We start from the raw sequence: 17,529 nt of genomic DNA, 5'->3' as shown, positions 1-17,529 counted from the left end.
GTGAAGCCAGGGCCGACTCCAGGTTTTTGAGGGCCCCGGGCGAAAGAGTCTCAGTGGGCCCCCCTCTTTAACACATACCACGATTCATGATGCACAGATACAGCAGAGAAATATACCACAGCCAAGTAGCGTATAACACAGCCCACGTAGTATATAGCACAGCCCACGTAGTATATAGCACAGCCCACATAGTATATAGCACAGCCCACGTAGTATATAACACAGCCACGTAGTATACTGCCCAGCCACGTAGAATATAGCACAGCCACGTAGTATATAACACAGCCCATATAGTATATAGCACAGCCACCTAGTATATAGCACAGCCCACGTAGTATATAGCACAGCCCATGTAGTATATAGCACAGCCCACGTAGTATATAACACAGCCCATATAGTATATAGCACAGCCACCTAGTATATAGCACAGCCACCTAGTATATAGCACAGCCACGTAGTATATAGCACAGCCACGTAGTATATAGCACAGCCACGTAGTATATAGCACAGCCCACATAGCATATAGCACAGCCACGTAGTATATAGCACAGCCACGTAGTATATAGCACAGCCACGTAGTATATTGCCCAGCCACGTAGTATATTGCCCAGCGACGTAGTATATTGCTCAGCCACATGGTATATTGCCCAGCCACGTGGTATATTGCTCAGCCACGTGGTATATTGCCCAGCCACGTAGTATATAGCACAGATATGTAGTACACAACATTGCCTGCTGGGCGCGACTAATCAGCGAAGCGTTATTTAAATCCCACGCCAATGTTGCTGATTGGTTGAGCCGGCGTCCCACAGCAATGTCGCTGATTGGTCACGCCGGCTGGGCGTGACCAATCAGCGAAGCGGGATTTAACTCCCACGGCAATGTCGCTGATTGGTCGCGTCGGCTGGTCGCGCCCAATCAGCAAAGTGGTGGGCCCGGAGCATCGCGAACTGCAGGAAAAGCTGCTGCTGAGGCGATGGAAGGTGAGAATATCACGATTTTTAATTTTTTTTATTATTTTTAACATTATATCTTTTTACTACTGATGCTGCATAGGCAGCATCAATGGTAAAAAGTTTGTCACATAGGGTTAATAGCAGCGTTAACAGACTGCGTTACACTGCGTTATGCAGCGGTGTAACGCAGTCAGTTTAACGGACTGCTATAACGCTATGTGGGTGGCGGGCGCTGACTGGGGGGGTAGTATAGAGGGGGCACTGACTGCAGGGGAGTAGGGAGTGGCCGGACTGTGCCCGTCGCTCCCAAGAGTGCATTGCAGTCTCACGAGATGTTGACGTGCGGTCTCGCGAGACCGCTACATCATCATCTCGCGAGACCGCAATGCATGGACCGGTCACCGGAGCGTCACGAGGAGTGGGAAAGGCAGGACTGGATTGAGAAGGTGAGTATATAATGATTTTTTTAATTTTTTTAATTATTTTTAACATTAGATCTTTTTACTATTGATGCTGCTTAGGCAGCATCAATAGTAAAAAGTTGTTGACACACGGTTAGTAGCAGCGTTAACGGAGTGCATTACACCGCGGCATAACACGGTCCGTTAACGCTGCCATTAACCCTGTGTGAGCGCTGACTGGAGGGGAGTATGGACTGCAGGCACTGACTGCGGAGAGTAAGGAGCGGCCATTTTGCCGCCGGATTGTGCCCATCGCTGATTAGTCGTGATTGTTTTGCCGTGACCAATCAGCGACTTGGGATTTCCGTTACAGACAGACAGACTGAAGGACAGACAGAAAGACAGAACAGTCCCTTAGACAATTATATTGTAGATTGTTCTTAGTGCATTCCACTATGTAACGAATAAAGATTTGTAACGGCTTCATTGGGTCTACTATCCCCAGCCACACAATGGGAGTAGCAGTTGGGAAACAATGGCTTGAGGCACCTGAGTCACTAATGAGATTAATGGAATGATTGCTTTACATTTTACCTTTAGCAATCTCCTGTCTGGCTTTATTTATACATAAGATCCATAAATCAACAACTTGTATGAGTATTGCACAGTATTATGTATAAATTAATAAAAACATTCCAAAAAATACTCAATTAGCAAGAACAATAGTTGAAGGTTGAACATCATCATAACATATATCATATAGAAAACATATGTGGAAAAACCACATAATCAAGGTTGCAATTACCGTATATACTCGAGTATAAGCCGACCCGAGTATTAGTCGAACCGCCTAATTTTGCCACAAGAAACTGGGAAAACTTAATGACTCGAGTATAAGCCTAGGATGGGAATTGCAGCAGCTACCGGTAAATGTCAAAAGTAAAAATAGATACTAATAACAGTAAAATTAATTGAGACATCAGTAGGTTAAGTGTTTTTGAATATCCATATTGAATCAGGAACCCCATATAATGATCCATAAAGTTTTTGATGGGCCCCATAAGATGCTCCATATTAAAATATGCCCCATATAATCCTGCATAAAGGTTAATAATGGTCCCATAAGATGCTCCATAGACAGATTTGCTCAATATAATGCTGCATAAATGTTGATTATGGCCCCATAAGATGCTCCATACAGACACTTGCCCCATATAGTGCTGCACAAACGTTGATTATGGCCCTATAAAGACACTTGCCCCATTATAGTGCTGCACAAACGTTATGGCCCATAAGAGGCTCTATACAGATACTTGCCCCATTATAGTGCTGCACAAACGTTATAGCCCCATAAGATGCTCCATACAGATATTTGCCCCATTATAGTGCTGCACAAACGTTATGGCCCCATAATGAACTGCATGGAGCATTATATGGGGCATCTATGGGGCCATAACTGCATGGAACATTATATGGAGCATCTATGGGGCCATAACTACATGGAGCATTATATGGGACATCTATGGGGCCATAACTGCATGGAGCCATTATATAGGGCATCTATGGGGCCATAATGAACTGCATGGAGCATTATATGGGACATCTATGGGGCCATAACTGCATGGAACATTATATGGAGCATCTATGGGGCCATAACTGCATGGAGCATTATATGGAGCATCTATGGGGCCATATCTGCATGGAGCATTATACTATGTGACTGGGCAATACACTACGTGACTGGGCAATATACTACGTGGACATGCATATTCTAGAATACTCGATGCGTTAGAATTAGGCCACCATCTAGTAATCATATAAGTATCAATATGCAATAGCCCTAGGTAACTAGGATAGATAATGCACTATATAAGGCAAATTCATATCAGAATTAAAGTAAGAAGCAACAAAACAAAGGTATACAAAAATAAATAGCAAGAAATATTACCCAAGCTGGGAGTATAGTGTCAAGGACCCGTACCTGCATTTCAGCGCCAGTGCCTTCTTCCTGGGGAGTGGCCAAGTAATACACCCAGCATCCATAAATATCCATTGTTAACCAATGAGATGTCTCATAACAATTCCAAGATAAAGGATCATGGTGGAACACCATGATTGGCGCATGTGACCGCCCGCTCCCACCCATCAGTCGCATCATCAGAGGTGTCCCGGAGCCATTCTCATATAATGACATGAGGCCATCGTATCCAATAGTGATTGCAGCATTTATAAGGCTAATAGAGGGAGGGGGCTGAAAATGGTAGTCATGGCAACCTGACGTAATCATGGGCTGCTAAAGGTAGTCATCATACTGCCAAGCAAAAATGGAAAAAAGGTAATAAAAAAGTGAATGTAATCTAACCCCTTCGCCCCCAAGCCTGTTTTCACCTTCCTTACCAGACCACATTTTACAATTCTGCCCAGTGTCATTGTATGAGGTATTAACTCTGGAACACTTCAAATGATCCCGCCAATTCTGAAGCTGTTTTCTCGAGTCGTGACATATTGTACTTTATGATAATTTATTTGTGAAAATATCGGAAATTTGGTGAAATTTTTTTAAATTTTGCAATCTTCAAACATTTTCATTTTATTTCCTTAAGTTACAGAATTATGTCACACAAAATAGTTAATGAATAATATTTTCCGTGTGTACTTTACATCAGCACAATTTTTTAAACAGAATTTTTTTTGTTAGTTATAAGGGGTAAAAGCTGACCAGAGATTTCTCATTTTTCCCTCACAATTTACAAAAACATTTTTTAAGGGACCACATCACATTTAAATTGACTTTGAGGGGTCTATATGAGAGAAAATACCCAAAAGTGACACCAATAGAAAAATGCACCCCTCCAGGTGTTCAATCCACATTCAAGAAGTTTATTAACCATTCAGGTGCTTCACAGGAAGTAATGGAATGTGGAAGGAAAAAATGAACATTTAACTCTCACCAAAAATGTATTTAGACACAATTTTTTTATTTTTGCAAGGGTAACAAGAAAAATTAGACCTCAAAATCTGTTGTGCAATTTCTTCTGAGCATGCCGAAACCCAATATGTGGGGGAAAATCAATGTTTGGGCACACAGCAGAGGTCAGAAGGGAAGGAGTGTCATTTGACTTTTTGAACATGAAATTTGCTGGAACAATTAGCGGACGTCATGTTGGGTTTCGAGAGCCTAAAAATTGGAAACTGCTCACAAGTGACACCATTTCGGAAACTAAACCCCTCCGGAAACTTGGGCCTCTTTCACACATCAGTTTTTTTGCCATCTGTCACAATCCATTTGCTCGACGGATCCATCACAGATTGTGAAAAACTGGTGCGACGGATCCGTTTTTTGTATGGATCTGACTAGCGGATCTGGCTAATTGGATTGGACCATGCTCAGTTAAAACGCCGGATTCCATCATTTGACAGATCCGGCACCATAGGCTTCCATTCTAGCAAACGACGGACGGCGACAGATCTGTCGCTGTCCGTTTTTTCGATGTACACAAAAAACGTTACTTTGTCCGTTGTCGCCGGACAAACAATTTTCGACGGATCAGGCAAACGACTGATGAAACATGAGGCCATCCTTCGCAATCTGTCGCTAATGCAAGTCTATGAGGAAAAAAATGGATCCGGCGGCATCAGTTGCCAGATGTTTTTTTTTTTTCAAAATTTGACAGATTGTGACTGATGGCAAAAAACTGATGTGTGAAAGGGGCCTTATCCTACATATGTGGTGAGCAACTTAAAACTCCAGGTGCTTCATAGATTCATAGAAGTCTATAATGTTAAGAGGTAAAAATAAAAAAAAACACATTTTCCCACATTTTGCATTTTCATAAGGGTAGCAAGAGAAATTGCACCATTCAATTTGTTGTGCAATTTTCTCTGAATACACTGGTACCCAATATATGGGGGAAAACAACTGTTTGGGCGCACGGCACCGCTCAGACAGGAAGGAGTGACATTTTGGAACACAGGCTTTCATGGAATTGTGTGCAAGTGTCATATCTTGTTTGGAGAGCCCCTGGTGTGCCTAAACACTCTCAAAACCCCCCACATATGACCCAATTTTGGAAACTAGTCCGCTCAAAGATTGTGGTGATCACCTTGAACCCCCAAGTGCTTCACAGAATGAAAATGAACAAAAAAATGTTTTTAATTTTTCTAAGGGCTTTTAGGAAAAAATGGACCTTGATTTGTTGTAAAAATGTCTCCTGAGCGCGCAATACCCTACATGTAAACGGGAAATATTTTTCAGGCACAGTACAAAGCTGAGAAGGGATGGAGCGTCATATTATAATGCAGATTTTACTGTTATAGTTTGCATCTGCGATGGCCCACTGGGAGAGTCCTGAGGTGCTAGACCAGCAGAACTCCTCATAAGTGACCCTATTTTACAAAATACACCTCTTGATGAATTAATCTAGGGGTGCAGTGATCACATTGACACTGAATTTTATACCATTGGGCAGTGAAGAAAAAATAATTAAATTTTTACCACAAAAAAATGTTTTAGCCCCAGATTTTACATTTTCACAAGGAAAAATGGATAAAAATTGCGCCAAAATTTGTCCCACAATTTCTGATAAATGTAGAAATACCTCATGTGTTGCTGTGCAGTACTGGTTAGCCATACGGAGAGACTCGGGAGGGACCAAGAGCTATTTGCCTCCTGGTGCGCAGATTTTCCTAGAATAGTTTGCCGATTCCATATACTGTGACCCCAATTTGGAAATTATACGTCTTTCGGAATGTGATCTACAGGTGTAGTGATGATTTTTACTCCATCGGTGTTTACCAGATTAAATTGTAAGCTACCAGTGTAGTGACCAGTACATTGTGGTGCCCAGCTCATGCTTCTGGAGAGACGCACCTGTAAATTAGGCCGGCTGTCATCGCTACAGTAGTGGCAAACATGTGGGCGCTAAATGTGGTTTTAGGCACACGGGTTTTAGAAGGGAGGGGCCATTTGGATTTGGGAGCGCAGAATTTGCTGGATTTCTTTTGAGTTGTGAGAAGCAATAGCGCTTTTCCAGAGCCTTTGTGCTATCAGTAACGTGGAAGCCTCCTATATTTCCATTGACAAGTGACAGACCTGAGTGAGGACTTTGCTAATTTTGTTGATTGAGTTGAAGCTTTTATTGGGAACATTTTTACATAACGTTTGAGATCACATTTATTCTGCGCTCTACGCTGAGCACTTACTTTGAGGTTTTCACCTAAATTGCAGAGTGATTTGCATCAGATGAAAACCCCCGAGGGATCCACTCACAATAATGAGACAGCAGAGTTACTATAGACTACATCTGGCCTCTTTTCAGTGCTTTCCTTTTCTTCAGAAATGCACAAAACCGTGGCAAGACCGCGCTTTTATGCACGTCTAAAAAGAGGGACACCATTAGATTATATGCGGCCAGACAGCATCAAGTGCCTTCATCTGCCTCATTATAGAGAATCTTCCATCGGGGTTCTGTCTGAATCAGGTATTTCAGATATTTATATGAAAACCCCAGTCTAAGCTCTCAGAGTAGGATAATTGTGAGCCCCTCCCTCTTGTGATCTTTCTGAGGCAGAATGAACAAATCAACAGGTGAAGAATTGGTTTTACTTTTTTGTTGTTGTTTTTATACCATTTCTCCTGTGGTAGAAGTGATTAGGCGACTTTATTCTTCAGGTTGGTGTGATTACACCGATACTAGATATATATTTTTTTTTATGTTTGGTTGCTATCACACACTAAAAGATGCTTTTTATTGCACAAACGCAGCACCATATTTCGAGACTTATAATTTTCCATATTTAAGCCTACAGCGTTATGTGACTGCTTGTTTTTTGTTTTGTTTTTTGTCACATGACATGTTTTTTGATCGCTTTTCATTCTGATATTTTGGAGACAGAATAAACATAACACAGCAATTTAGGAATAGTGTTGGGGCTTTTATGCCGTTCTGCATGTGGTAAAATTGATAAGGCAGCTTTATTCTTCGGGTCAGTGCGATTACAGAGATACCACATTTATATATAAATAGTTTTCACTGTGTAAAAGGGCCAAAACATTTAAATGTTAATATATATTATATATTGTATATGTTATATATATAATTTTTTTAATGTTTTGGTACTTTTCCTCAGTGAAAACTATTTTATAGAAAATATATACTCGAGTATAAGCCGAGATTTTCAGCCCACTTTTTTGGGCTGAAAGTCCCCCTCTCGGCTTTTACTCGAGTCATATGCAGGGGTCGGCGGGGGAGTGGGGGCTGTGAAATTATTCTCACCTGGTCCTGGCGCGGTCCCTGCAGGTCCCTGGCTTCCCAGGGCCGGCAGCTTCCTCCTGTACTGAGCGGTCACATGGTACCGCTCATTACAGTAATGAATATGCGGCTCCACCTCCCATAGAGGTGGAGCCGCATATTCATTACTGTAATGAGCGGTAACGGTGACCACTCAGTACAGGATGAAGCTGCGGCGTCGGGGAAGCAGGGACTGCACCGCGCCAGGACCAGGTGAGTATACGAGGAGGAGCGCTGCGCGATAGTCACCTTTCCTCGTTCCGGGTGCCGCTCTGTCTTCAGCTGTGACGCTCAGGTCAGAGGGCGTGGTGACGTAGTTAGTGCGCGCCCTATGCTGAACGTCAGTGCTGAACATGGAGTAGCGCTGGAACAAGGAGCAGGTAACTATTGAAAGCGCTGGGGGCCTGAGCGACGGAGAGGTGAGTATGTGATTTATTTATTTTTATCGCAGCAACAGCAAATGGGCCAAGTGTCTGTATGGAGCATCTATGGGGCCATAACATTTGTGCAGCACTATATGGGGCCATAACATTTGTGCAGCACTATATGGGGCCATAACATTTGTACAGCACTATATGGGGCCATAACATTTGTGCAGCCCTATATGGGGCCATAACATTTGTGCAGCCCTAAATGGGGCCATAACATTTGTGCAGCACTATATGGGGCCATAACATTTGTGCAGCCCTATATGGGGCCATAACATTTGTGCAGCACTATATGGGGCCATAACATTTGTGCAGCACTATATGGGGCCATAATGTTTGTGCAGCACTATATTGGGCCATAACGTTTGTGCAGCACTATATGGGGCCATAACGTTTGTGCAGCACTTTATGGGGCAAGTGTCTGTATGGGGCCATAATTAACGTTTGTGGAGCATTACGGTATATGGGGCAAGTGTCTGTATGGAGCATCTTATAGGGCCATAATCAAGGTTTGTGCAGCACTATATGGGGCAAATATATTTATGGAGCATCTTATGGGGCCACAATCAGCATTGTGCAGCATTATATTGGGCAAATGTGTCTATGGAGCATCTTATGGGGCCATTATTAACCTTTATGCAGGATTATATGGGGCATATTTTAATATGGAGCATCTTATGGGGCCATTATTAACCTTTATGCAGGATTATATGGGGCATATTTTTAATATGGAGCATCTTATGGGGCCCATCAAAAACTTTGTGGATCATTATATAGGGCTCCTGATTCAATATGGATATTCAAAAACACTTAACCTACTGATGTCTCAATTAATTTTACTTTTATTGGTATCTATTTTTACTTTTGACATTTACCGGTAGCTGCTGCATTTCCCACCCTAGGCTTATACTCGAGTCATTAAGTTTTCCCAGTTTTTTGTGGCAAAATTAGGGGGGTCGGCTTATACTCGGGTCGGCTTATACTCGAGTATATACGGTAATTATTTTTGCTTTATTCTAACTATTTATTTTTCTGCTGATGGAGCTGTATAGAGACTTTTTTTTTGCGGGACAAGATGAGATTTTTAGAGATACCCTTTGTATTTACTTTTGTCTTTTTGATTGCATTGTATTACACTCTTTGTTCAGCAGTATGATGAAATGTGTGGGTTTTAACCCTTTTTTTTAATTATTCTTTTTACAGTGTTCACTGAAGGGGTTAATTAATGGGGCAGTTTTATGGGTGTCACAGACGCAGTGATACCAATTGTGTACTATTTTTTGTTAAACTTCTATTTTTATGTAAAAAAAAAAGTACAAGTATATATATATATATATAGTGTCTTTCCTCCTGTACTTGTGTGTGCCTTGTTTTACTTATGTTTATTGTACTTGTCCATATTTGCCCCGTTCACATATAAAGCGCCATGGAATAAATGGTGCTATAAAAATGAATTATATATATATATATATATATATATATATATATATATATATATATATATATATATATATATATATATATTATTCTCTTCTTTTATTATTATTTTTCCAACTTTTTTTTACATTTTTTTTATTTTATTTTACTTTATTCCACTATGAGACTTTCACTTTCATGTGCCTGATAGTTGTTATAAACCACTGCAATGCACGAGCATTGGAAGGGATTAGAACTGTCAGTGCTGCACTAACACAAGCCCCTGAGACCATCATGGCTATATTGGGTCACCATGGCAACAATCGGGCCCGTGCTGTAATGTCGTTGGACGAGCAGATCGGAGTGCAGAGGGGGCTCTCTGTCAGCACACCTACTAAGGCCGGTTTCACACGTCCAGATAATTCCAGTACCGTATAAAATCGGTACTGGAGTTATCCGTGTCCGTGTGCTCACGTGGCACATCAGTGTGCCCATTGGGTACCACACGCACCGTGCAGAAGACAGCGCTAAAGTTTAGCGCTGTCCCCTGCATCGTGCTGAATCCGCGATTCATATCTTCCCTGCAGCAGCGTTTGCTGCAGAGAAAATATGAATAATAGTGTTTAAAATAAAGATCTATGTGTCCCCTGGCCCCCACCTTCTGTGTGCCCCCCCCCCCGCTGTTCTGAAAATACTCACCCGCCTCCCTCATTGGCTGTCGCTGCTTCCTGGTCTGGCCGCATCTTCTCCTGTATGCGGTCACGTGGGGCCGCCGATTACAGTAATGAATATGCGGCTCCACCCCTATGGGAGGTGGAGCCGCATATTCATTACTGTAAATGAGCAGCCCCACGTGACCGCATACAGGAGAAGATGTGGCCAGACCAGGAAGCAGCGACAGCCAACGAGGGAGGCGGGTGAGTATTTTCAGAACAGCGGGGGGGGGCGCACAGGGGGTGGGGGGGGCGGGGGACACATAGATCTTTATTTTAAACACTATTATTCGTATTTTCTCTGCAGCAAACACTGCTGCAGGGAAGATATGAATCGCGGATTCAGCACCAGTGGGGGGGGGACAGCGCTTAATGTAGCGCTGTCCCCTGCATGGCACACGGACTGCACACGGACAACGTCTGTGTGCGGTATGTGTTTTACACGGAACCATTGACTTTAATGGATCCGTGTAATACGTGCGCTCCCACGAACACTGACATGTCTCCGTTTTTGGCACACGGAGACACGGTCCGCAAAAAATCACTGACATCTGAACAGATGCAGTGATTTTTATGTGTCTACGTGTCAGTATCTCCGGTACGTGAGGAAACTGTCACCTGTCAGCAAAAACAGTACATACTTACCTACCGCTGTCTGTCCTCCAGCGCTGTGCTCTGCACTCCTCCTGTACTGGCTGTGAGCACAGCGGCCGGAAAGCAGAGCGGTGACGTCACCGCTCTGCTTTCCGGCTGACCGACGCTCACAGCCAGTACAGGAGGAGTGCAGAGCACAGCGCCGGGGACAGACAGCGTTAGGTAAGTATGTACTGTTTGTTTTTTTTACTTTTAGGATGTTGACCAGGGTAAACATCGGGTTACTAAGCGCGGCCCTGCGCTTAGTTACCCGATGTTTACCCTGGTTACCAGTGAAGACATCGCTGGATCGGTGTCACACACGCCGATCCAGCGATGTCCACGGGAGATCCAGCGACGAAATAAAGTTCTGGACTTTCTTCAGCGACCAACGATCTCCCAGCAGGGGCCTGATCGTTGGTCGCTGTCACACATAACGAATTATTAACGATATCGTTGCTACGTCACAAAAAGCAACGATATCGTTAACACTATCGTTATGTGTGAAGGTACCTTAATACTAACTGCCATGCTCAGGTGAGGAGACAAGACATTCTGGGTTAAATTTGGTTTAAATTCCTGCTATACCTGCTTTTTTTTCACTAAAACGATGCAAAAACTAATGGCAGCGATTTTTGCTAAGCGTTTGCTGCTTTTTTGAGCTTATTCATTTATTTCTATGGTTGAAAAAACACTGCAAAACACTGAAAGAATTGACATGCTGCAATTTCAATTCAGTCAGAAAAAAAAGCAAGTTTGTGATTGAGATTTCTGATATTTCATAGCCTTTGCTGGTAGTATAAAAAGCAGCTTTAAATTTGCATTAAAAAAACACAGCAAAAACGCAACATGGAATAATAGCCTAAGAAAAGCAGCAAAAAAGTGAGCAAAACCTCCTTTTTGTCTGCAGTTTTCTCAGTGCCAAGAGATCAGGTTTTTATTACAGGTAAAAACTGCAAAAAAGGAACGTGTGAACATAGCCTTAGGGTCAAGGAAATTAATTCTACGCTCCTTTGTTTGCGGCATTTCTATGGCTCTTTTGTCTGGTCTCCTGACAGTTTGTAGTACCCAGTCTCCTGTGACAAAATCTGGGGACAAAACAAGAGAGCCGAAGAAGTGTCTGGAAAGGTAGTGTTTTTACTTGCTCTGCTCTTCTCACAGGAAATCACACAATTTGGTGAGGCTTAACCACTGCTGATTTCCCTTTGCATTCTTGCCAAATTGCTGAATAACTTTTTGTAGCTAATCTGTTACGTGTGGACGTATCCTTGATCTGCCATTTATCACCTATATGAAATACTGTGGGTTTTTTCCTGAAATTCCTTCCCGCCATATTTTTTTCCTATTCTTCTATGTGATGCATGCTACATCTAAGTTTTGGAGAGCATTTTGCTGACGCGGCTTTGATTTTCAATCTAAGCAGTTTGGGTGTATGAGAACGCAACGTATGTGATAGTGCAGAATAACAGAAGAGTAGGTTACATCTTTCATTTTACCGTCCTACAGACATTGACAGTAACGCCACTGTGAAGTGTCATTCTGGCACCAGTAAGTGCTAAATACATATCATGCGTGTGCAGTGACTGCTCTATTAACCTTCCCATCAATATTTTTTTGATTTCTAAGAATAACCCATAGTCTCTAATTTTAACAATAGTTTACAATATTGAGATTTTGAAAAGCGTAATTTTTGTCTTCTCCAGCTTGTCAATGCTTCATTTTTGCACCATAAAAATTGCAATGTACCGTAATACATTTCTCTAATCCTAGTTTTAACAAAATCCAAACCTCTAAATCTGACAAATTGCTGTAGTTACTCTCTACTGCAAGAATGTAATTTTCTCCCTGGTATTGTCTTATATTGGGCCCTGCATGTCCTTGCTGTTCTCCTGTATTGCATGGGTCTGTCCCCCCTTCCTTCTCTTCTGTTTCTATACATTCTATTTTGCTCATGTATAGATACATTTCTGCTCTCCTCTCCCTTTCCAAATGTTGTGGTCTGTTTCTGCATGTGTATCATGTTGTGTGGCAATCTCAACCCATTCTCAGTCACTTCATTCATCTTTCTCTCATCTGTGTGTTGGATGCATCTCACTCTTCAAATAGTTCACGGATGGGCGTTATTGGGTGTATTCCCCCCGCTTCGACAGGATGCACTCTGCTTCATCATCCACTGACTCTGTAAGTACGATTAGTGCAATAATTTGTTGTAAGGTGGCACGACAAAAGCTAAACATACGTGAGTGGAGTGTAATCCTAGCATCTCCTGTACACCCTCCAGGCATATATGCATTCGTTTATTTTGTTCTTATTTTCTTCTCTTCCCCCTTCCCTGCTTCCTGTTCTGCCTTTACTTTTCTCCTCACCGCTTGTGTAGCCTCCAGATGACCGGAGCTGGATTTATTCTCCACTCCACTATAACCCCCAGGTTCAATCTGTCTCGGACGAGGAGAGCGACACAGTAAGTTCTTGAAGGAAGCCTACTAGCACTTTTTCTGTGTTTGTTTTGTATAATTTAACTGTCAAAAGGACTTTGACATTAAATTATGGTTAGAAGTCAGAAGACATTTTAAGAATGGGGATTACAGCAGTTGCCTATTTGTGTAAAGGTGGTTCTGCCATAGAAACATTTAAAGCCACTACGGTCTCTTTTACTTGACGATAACACGCTTTACAACAGCAGAGAGGAACTTTAGCTATCTGTTCATGGCGCAGAATGAGCAATCTATTAAGTGATGCAAAAATCCTTTGCTAGAATATGTTCCATTCTGTATATGGCTTTTCCCACGAACATCTGTACAAGTTAAAGGGAACCTGTCGCCCAAAAAAACACTGTTAATCTGCGGATTAACAGTGTTGTGATCTTGCCCGGCACTGGCACTTGGACCCATGCTGCCGAGGGGAAATTAACTTTATTCCTCCCAGCAGCGTTAGGGTTCCAGTCGTAGGGGAGGAGCCAGCATGGGTTCAGTCACCGCTTTGTGTTTAGAGAGCAGCGGCTGTAACCATACCCCTCGCACTGACTGACAGCTGGCCCTAATGCAGAGCCTGTGTCAGTAACTATGGGTGCGTGGTTACAGTAGCCTCTCTCTATACACAGAGCAATGGGTAACTGAAGTTGCGCCGGTGCCACCCCAATGACTGGAACAAGAATGCTGCTGGTGGGAATAAAGTTAATTTCCTCCTGACAACGTGGGTCTAAGTGCCCGCACCGGGCAGGTTCACAATGCTATTAACCAACCGATTAGCCTCATATCTGCTGTTTAATAGTGCTTTTTCAGGTAACAGGTTCACTTTTTGGAAGGAGTCAAACAAGCTGGAAAATGTCTATTTATTCAAAGAGTCTATGAAAAACACAACACTCAAAAGATACAGATACTGGTGAAACTGGGTAGTTATTTTAGGTCCCTCTAGCTGACCTAATATATCCACTTGGAGCAGATTTACTAATGATCACCTTACCTCCGGAGACAATTTTTAATTTTTAAACTTTTTTTCTATACTTTTTTTCAACAGCCTTATAAAAGTTGTCCTCTACTTGGACAACCCGTTCTCATACCCCATGCTTGGCCCTGATAAAATAAAAAAGCGACCCAGTTCTAGCTGTGTCAGCACTTGTGTTTCTGGGGCTCTCCTGCGGTTGTCATTACATGTGAGGCGTGTGCCCAATCATCGCTGGCATCACTGTCTCCGCCTTTGGACAAATCGAACATCAAGAGGAAGTCAGGGCTGCTGCTACTCTCCCAATCTTAAAATTAACATTTTACTTTTTTCAATAAAATTTTACTTTATCCTCAAATTTTTTATTTTCACAAGGGTAATGAGAAAATGGACTGCAACATTTGTTGTGTAATAACTCTTGAGTACGCAGATACCCCATCTGTGGGGGAAAAGTAGTGTTTGGGTGCATGGCAGGGCTTGGAAGTGAAGGAGCACTGTTTGACTTTTTGAAAGCAAAATTAGCTGGAATAGTAAGCAGATGCCATGTCTAGTTTGGAGAGCCACTGATGGAAACCTCCCACAATTGACGCTATTTTGGAAACTTGATCCCTCGAGGAATGTGTTTAGATGGGAGGTGAGCATCTTGAACTCCCAGGTTGTTCACAGAAGTTGATAATGTTATAATGTTGAGCTGCGAAAATGAAATATTTTTTCCCGCATAAATGTTAGTTTTTCCCCCAATTTTTTTTTTTTTTACAAAGGTAAGGGTAGCAGAATGGACCATACAATTTGTTGTGCAATTTCTCCTGTGAACACAGATACCTCATATGTGGTCGAGAACGACTTTTGAGGCACAGTGCAAAGCTCAGGTGGCCATATTGGATTTCAGATGAGGGTTCCATATCACATTGGGAGCCCTTGAGGTGCCAGTATAGCAGAAACACACTATAAGGGCTCATACTCACTTGGAGAAATACGGACGAGTTCAATCCGATAAAAAAATCGGATTGCACTCGGACCTTTGTTATTCAATGAGTTACATCTCAAAATCGCATCATGCTGCGTATCTCGGACGAGACTCGCCAATGTAAGTCAATGGGTGTGAGAAAATAATCGCACAGCACTCGCACCATGCGAGTGCTGTCCGATTTTTACGCATCGGTGTCCTTTGAAAAGCTGGCAATTCATGTCCGGCGTACAGTAAAATTACACTGACATGTTAAGAATAGAAAAGATAGAATAGATATATACACATAGAATATAAATATCTTTATATTTCATAGTGAGATAGCAGAATAGCCGATAATTCATTTGTTGGCTTCTGTAAAAACATTGCAGAAGCAGACAAGATAGGAGACATGGTTTACATACAGTAAACCATTACAGAACTGATACTAATACTGTTAGTAGTACGTGTGTGTAAAATTTGGGACCTGTAAGTATTTAATAAAAGAATGTTTTCATGGAAAAAACTGGCGTGGGTTCCCGTGCAATTTTCTGCGCCAGAGAGGGAAGGCCAGTGACTGAGGGCAGATATTAATAGCCTAGAAAGGAACCATGGTTATTGCCCCCCCCCCCTCCTCCCCTGGCTCAAAACATCTGCCTCAGCCACCCCAGAAAGGGTGCATCTGTAAGATGTTCCAATTCCGGAACTAAGCCTCTCTCTTCCCACTGCCCTGTAGCGGTGGCATATGGGGTAATAGGGGGTTAATGTCATCTTTGCATTGTAAGGTGACATTAAGCCTGGCTTAGTAATGGAGAGGTGTCAATAAGACACCTCTCCATTACTAATCCTATAGTTTGTAAAGGGTTAAATAAACACACACACATGAAGAATAAAGTATTTTAATGAAATAAAAGAACACACAATTTTGCCATCTTTATTCTTCTGCCAATCCAAACTATGCCCTCGATCTCCTGTAATAAATAAAAAACCAACAATATACCCATACCTGTCCAGCATACAGTCAGTTCCACGGTGTAATCCATATCTGGGGGATGTATAGTTTACAACCGGGAGCAGTGCTAATGCTACTGAAAGTGACAGTTCATTTTCCCACGCTGCCGAGTTCATTTTTGTGAATTGAGTTGAAGCTTTTATTGGGAACATTTTACATAATGTTTGGGATCACATTTATCAGACACTCTATGCTGAGCACTTACATCCGAGTTACCATCTAAATCTCCAAGTGACCTGATTGAGATGAACCCCCCGAGGGATCCATTCACTATAATGAGGCAGCAAGGTTACTATGGACTCCGTCTGGCCTCTGTTTAGCTGTGTCCTTTTTTCAGAAATGTACTAAACACAGGTCCTATGGCGACCACAGTGCCTCCATCTGTCTAATTATAGGGAATATACTTCTGGGGGTTCTGTCTGAATCACATATTTCGGAGATTTACATGGAAACCCCAGTGGAGTGGCAGATTATATATATATATATATATATATATATATATATATATATATATATATATATATATATATATATATATATATATATAGTATATATATATATATATATACTTTTTTGAAATCAGAAATTTGCATACACTATATAAAAAGACACAATGCATGTGTCATCAGAATAAACCTTTCACGTTTTAGGTCAATTAGGATTACCATAATTATTAATATCTGCCAAGTACCCGAATAATGAGTCATAACTTTACATACATTTCATTAGTATTTGGTACCATTGCCCTTAAACTGAGTGACTGAACAGTTGGTCGGAATTTGGGTCCATTCCTCCTGACAAAACTGGTGTAACTAATCCAGGATTGTAGGTCGCCTTGCTTGCACCTGCCTTTTCAGCTTTGACCATAAATTTTCAATAGGATTGAGATCAGGGCTTTGTGATGGCCACTCCAAAACATTGACTTTGTTATCCTTAAACCACTTTACCATTTTGTCACTATGCTTCAGGTCATTGTCCATTTGGAAGACCCATTTCCGCCCAAGTTTTAACTTCCTGGCTGATGCCTTGAGATGTTGCTTCAGTATTACCACATAATTTTGTTTTCTCATGATGCCATCTATTTTGTGAAGTGCATCAGTCCCTCCTGCAGCAAACAACCCCACAACATGATGCTACCACCCTCGTGTTTCACAGTTGGGATGATCTTAGGCTTCCAAGCTTCTCCCTTTTTCCTTCAAACATAACAATGGTAATTATGCCCAAAATGTTCAATTTTAGTTTCATCAGACCACAGGACGTCTCCAAAAAGATCCCTGAAGTTTCATGCACATG

The 17,529-nt window shown here is 42.0% G+C and overlaps 1 protein-coding gene across 10 annotated transcripts in view; it reads left to right on the top strand.

Annotated features, from left to right (window-relative positions):
- The window catches only part of PIP5K1C (phosphatidylinositol-4-phosphate 5-kinase type 1 gamma), a 264,928-nt gene that overhangs the window by 206,605 nt on the left and 40,794 nt on the right, over positions 1-17,529 (top strand). For 5 of the 10 annotated variants that reach the window (XM_069767795.1, XM_069767793.1, XM_069767796.1 and 2 more), the window contains one exon: positions 13,215-13,298. The exons of the other annotated variants lie outside the window; for them this stretch is intronic. In XM_069767795.1, the coding sequence (XP_069623896.1) occupies positions 13,215-13,298 (84 nt within the window). The remainder of the gene's footprint in view (positions 1-13,214; positions 13,299-17,529) is intronic. 10 annotated transcript variants of the gene reach the window in all.

Source organism: Ranitomeya imitator, chromosome 1 (assembly GCF_032444005.1).
Source record: "Ranitomeya imitator isolate aRanImi1 chromosome 1, aRanImi1.pri, whole genome shotgun sequence".
Taxonomy (NCBI): domain Eukaryota; kingdom Metazoa; phylum Chordata; class Amphibia; order Anura; family Dendrobatidae; genus Ranitomeya; species Ranitomeya imitator.
This window is presented reverse-complemented; position numbering and strand designations above follow the sequence as displayed.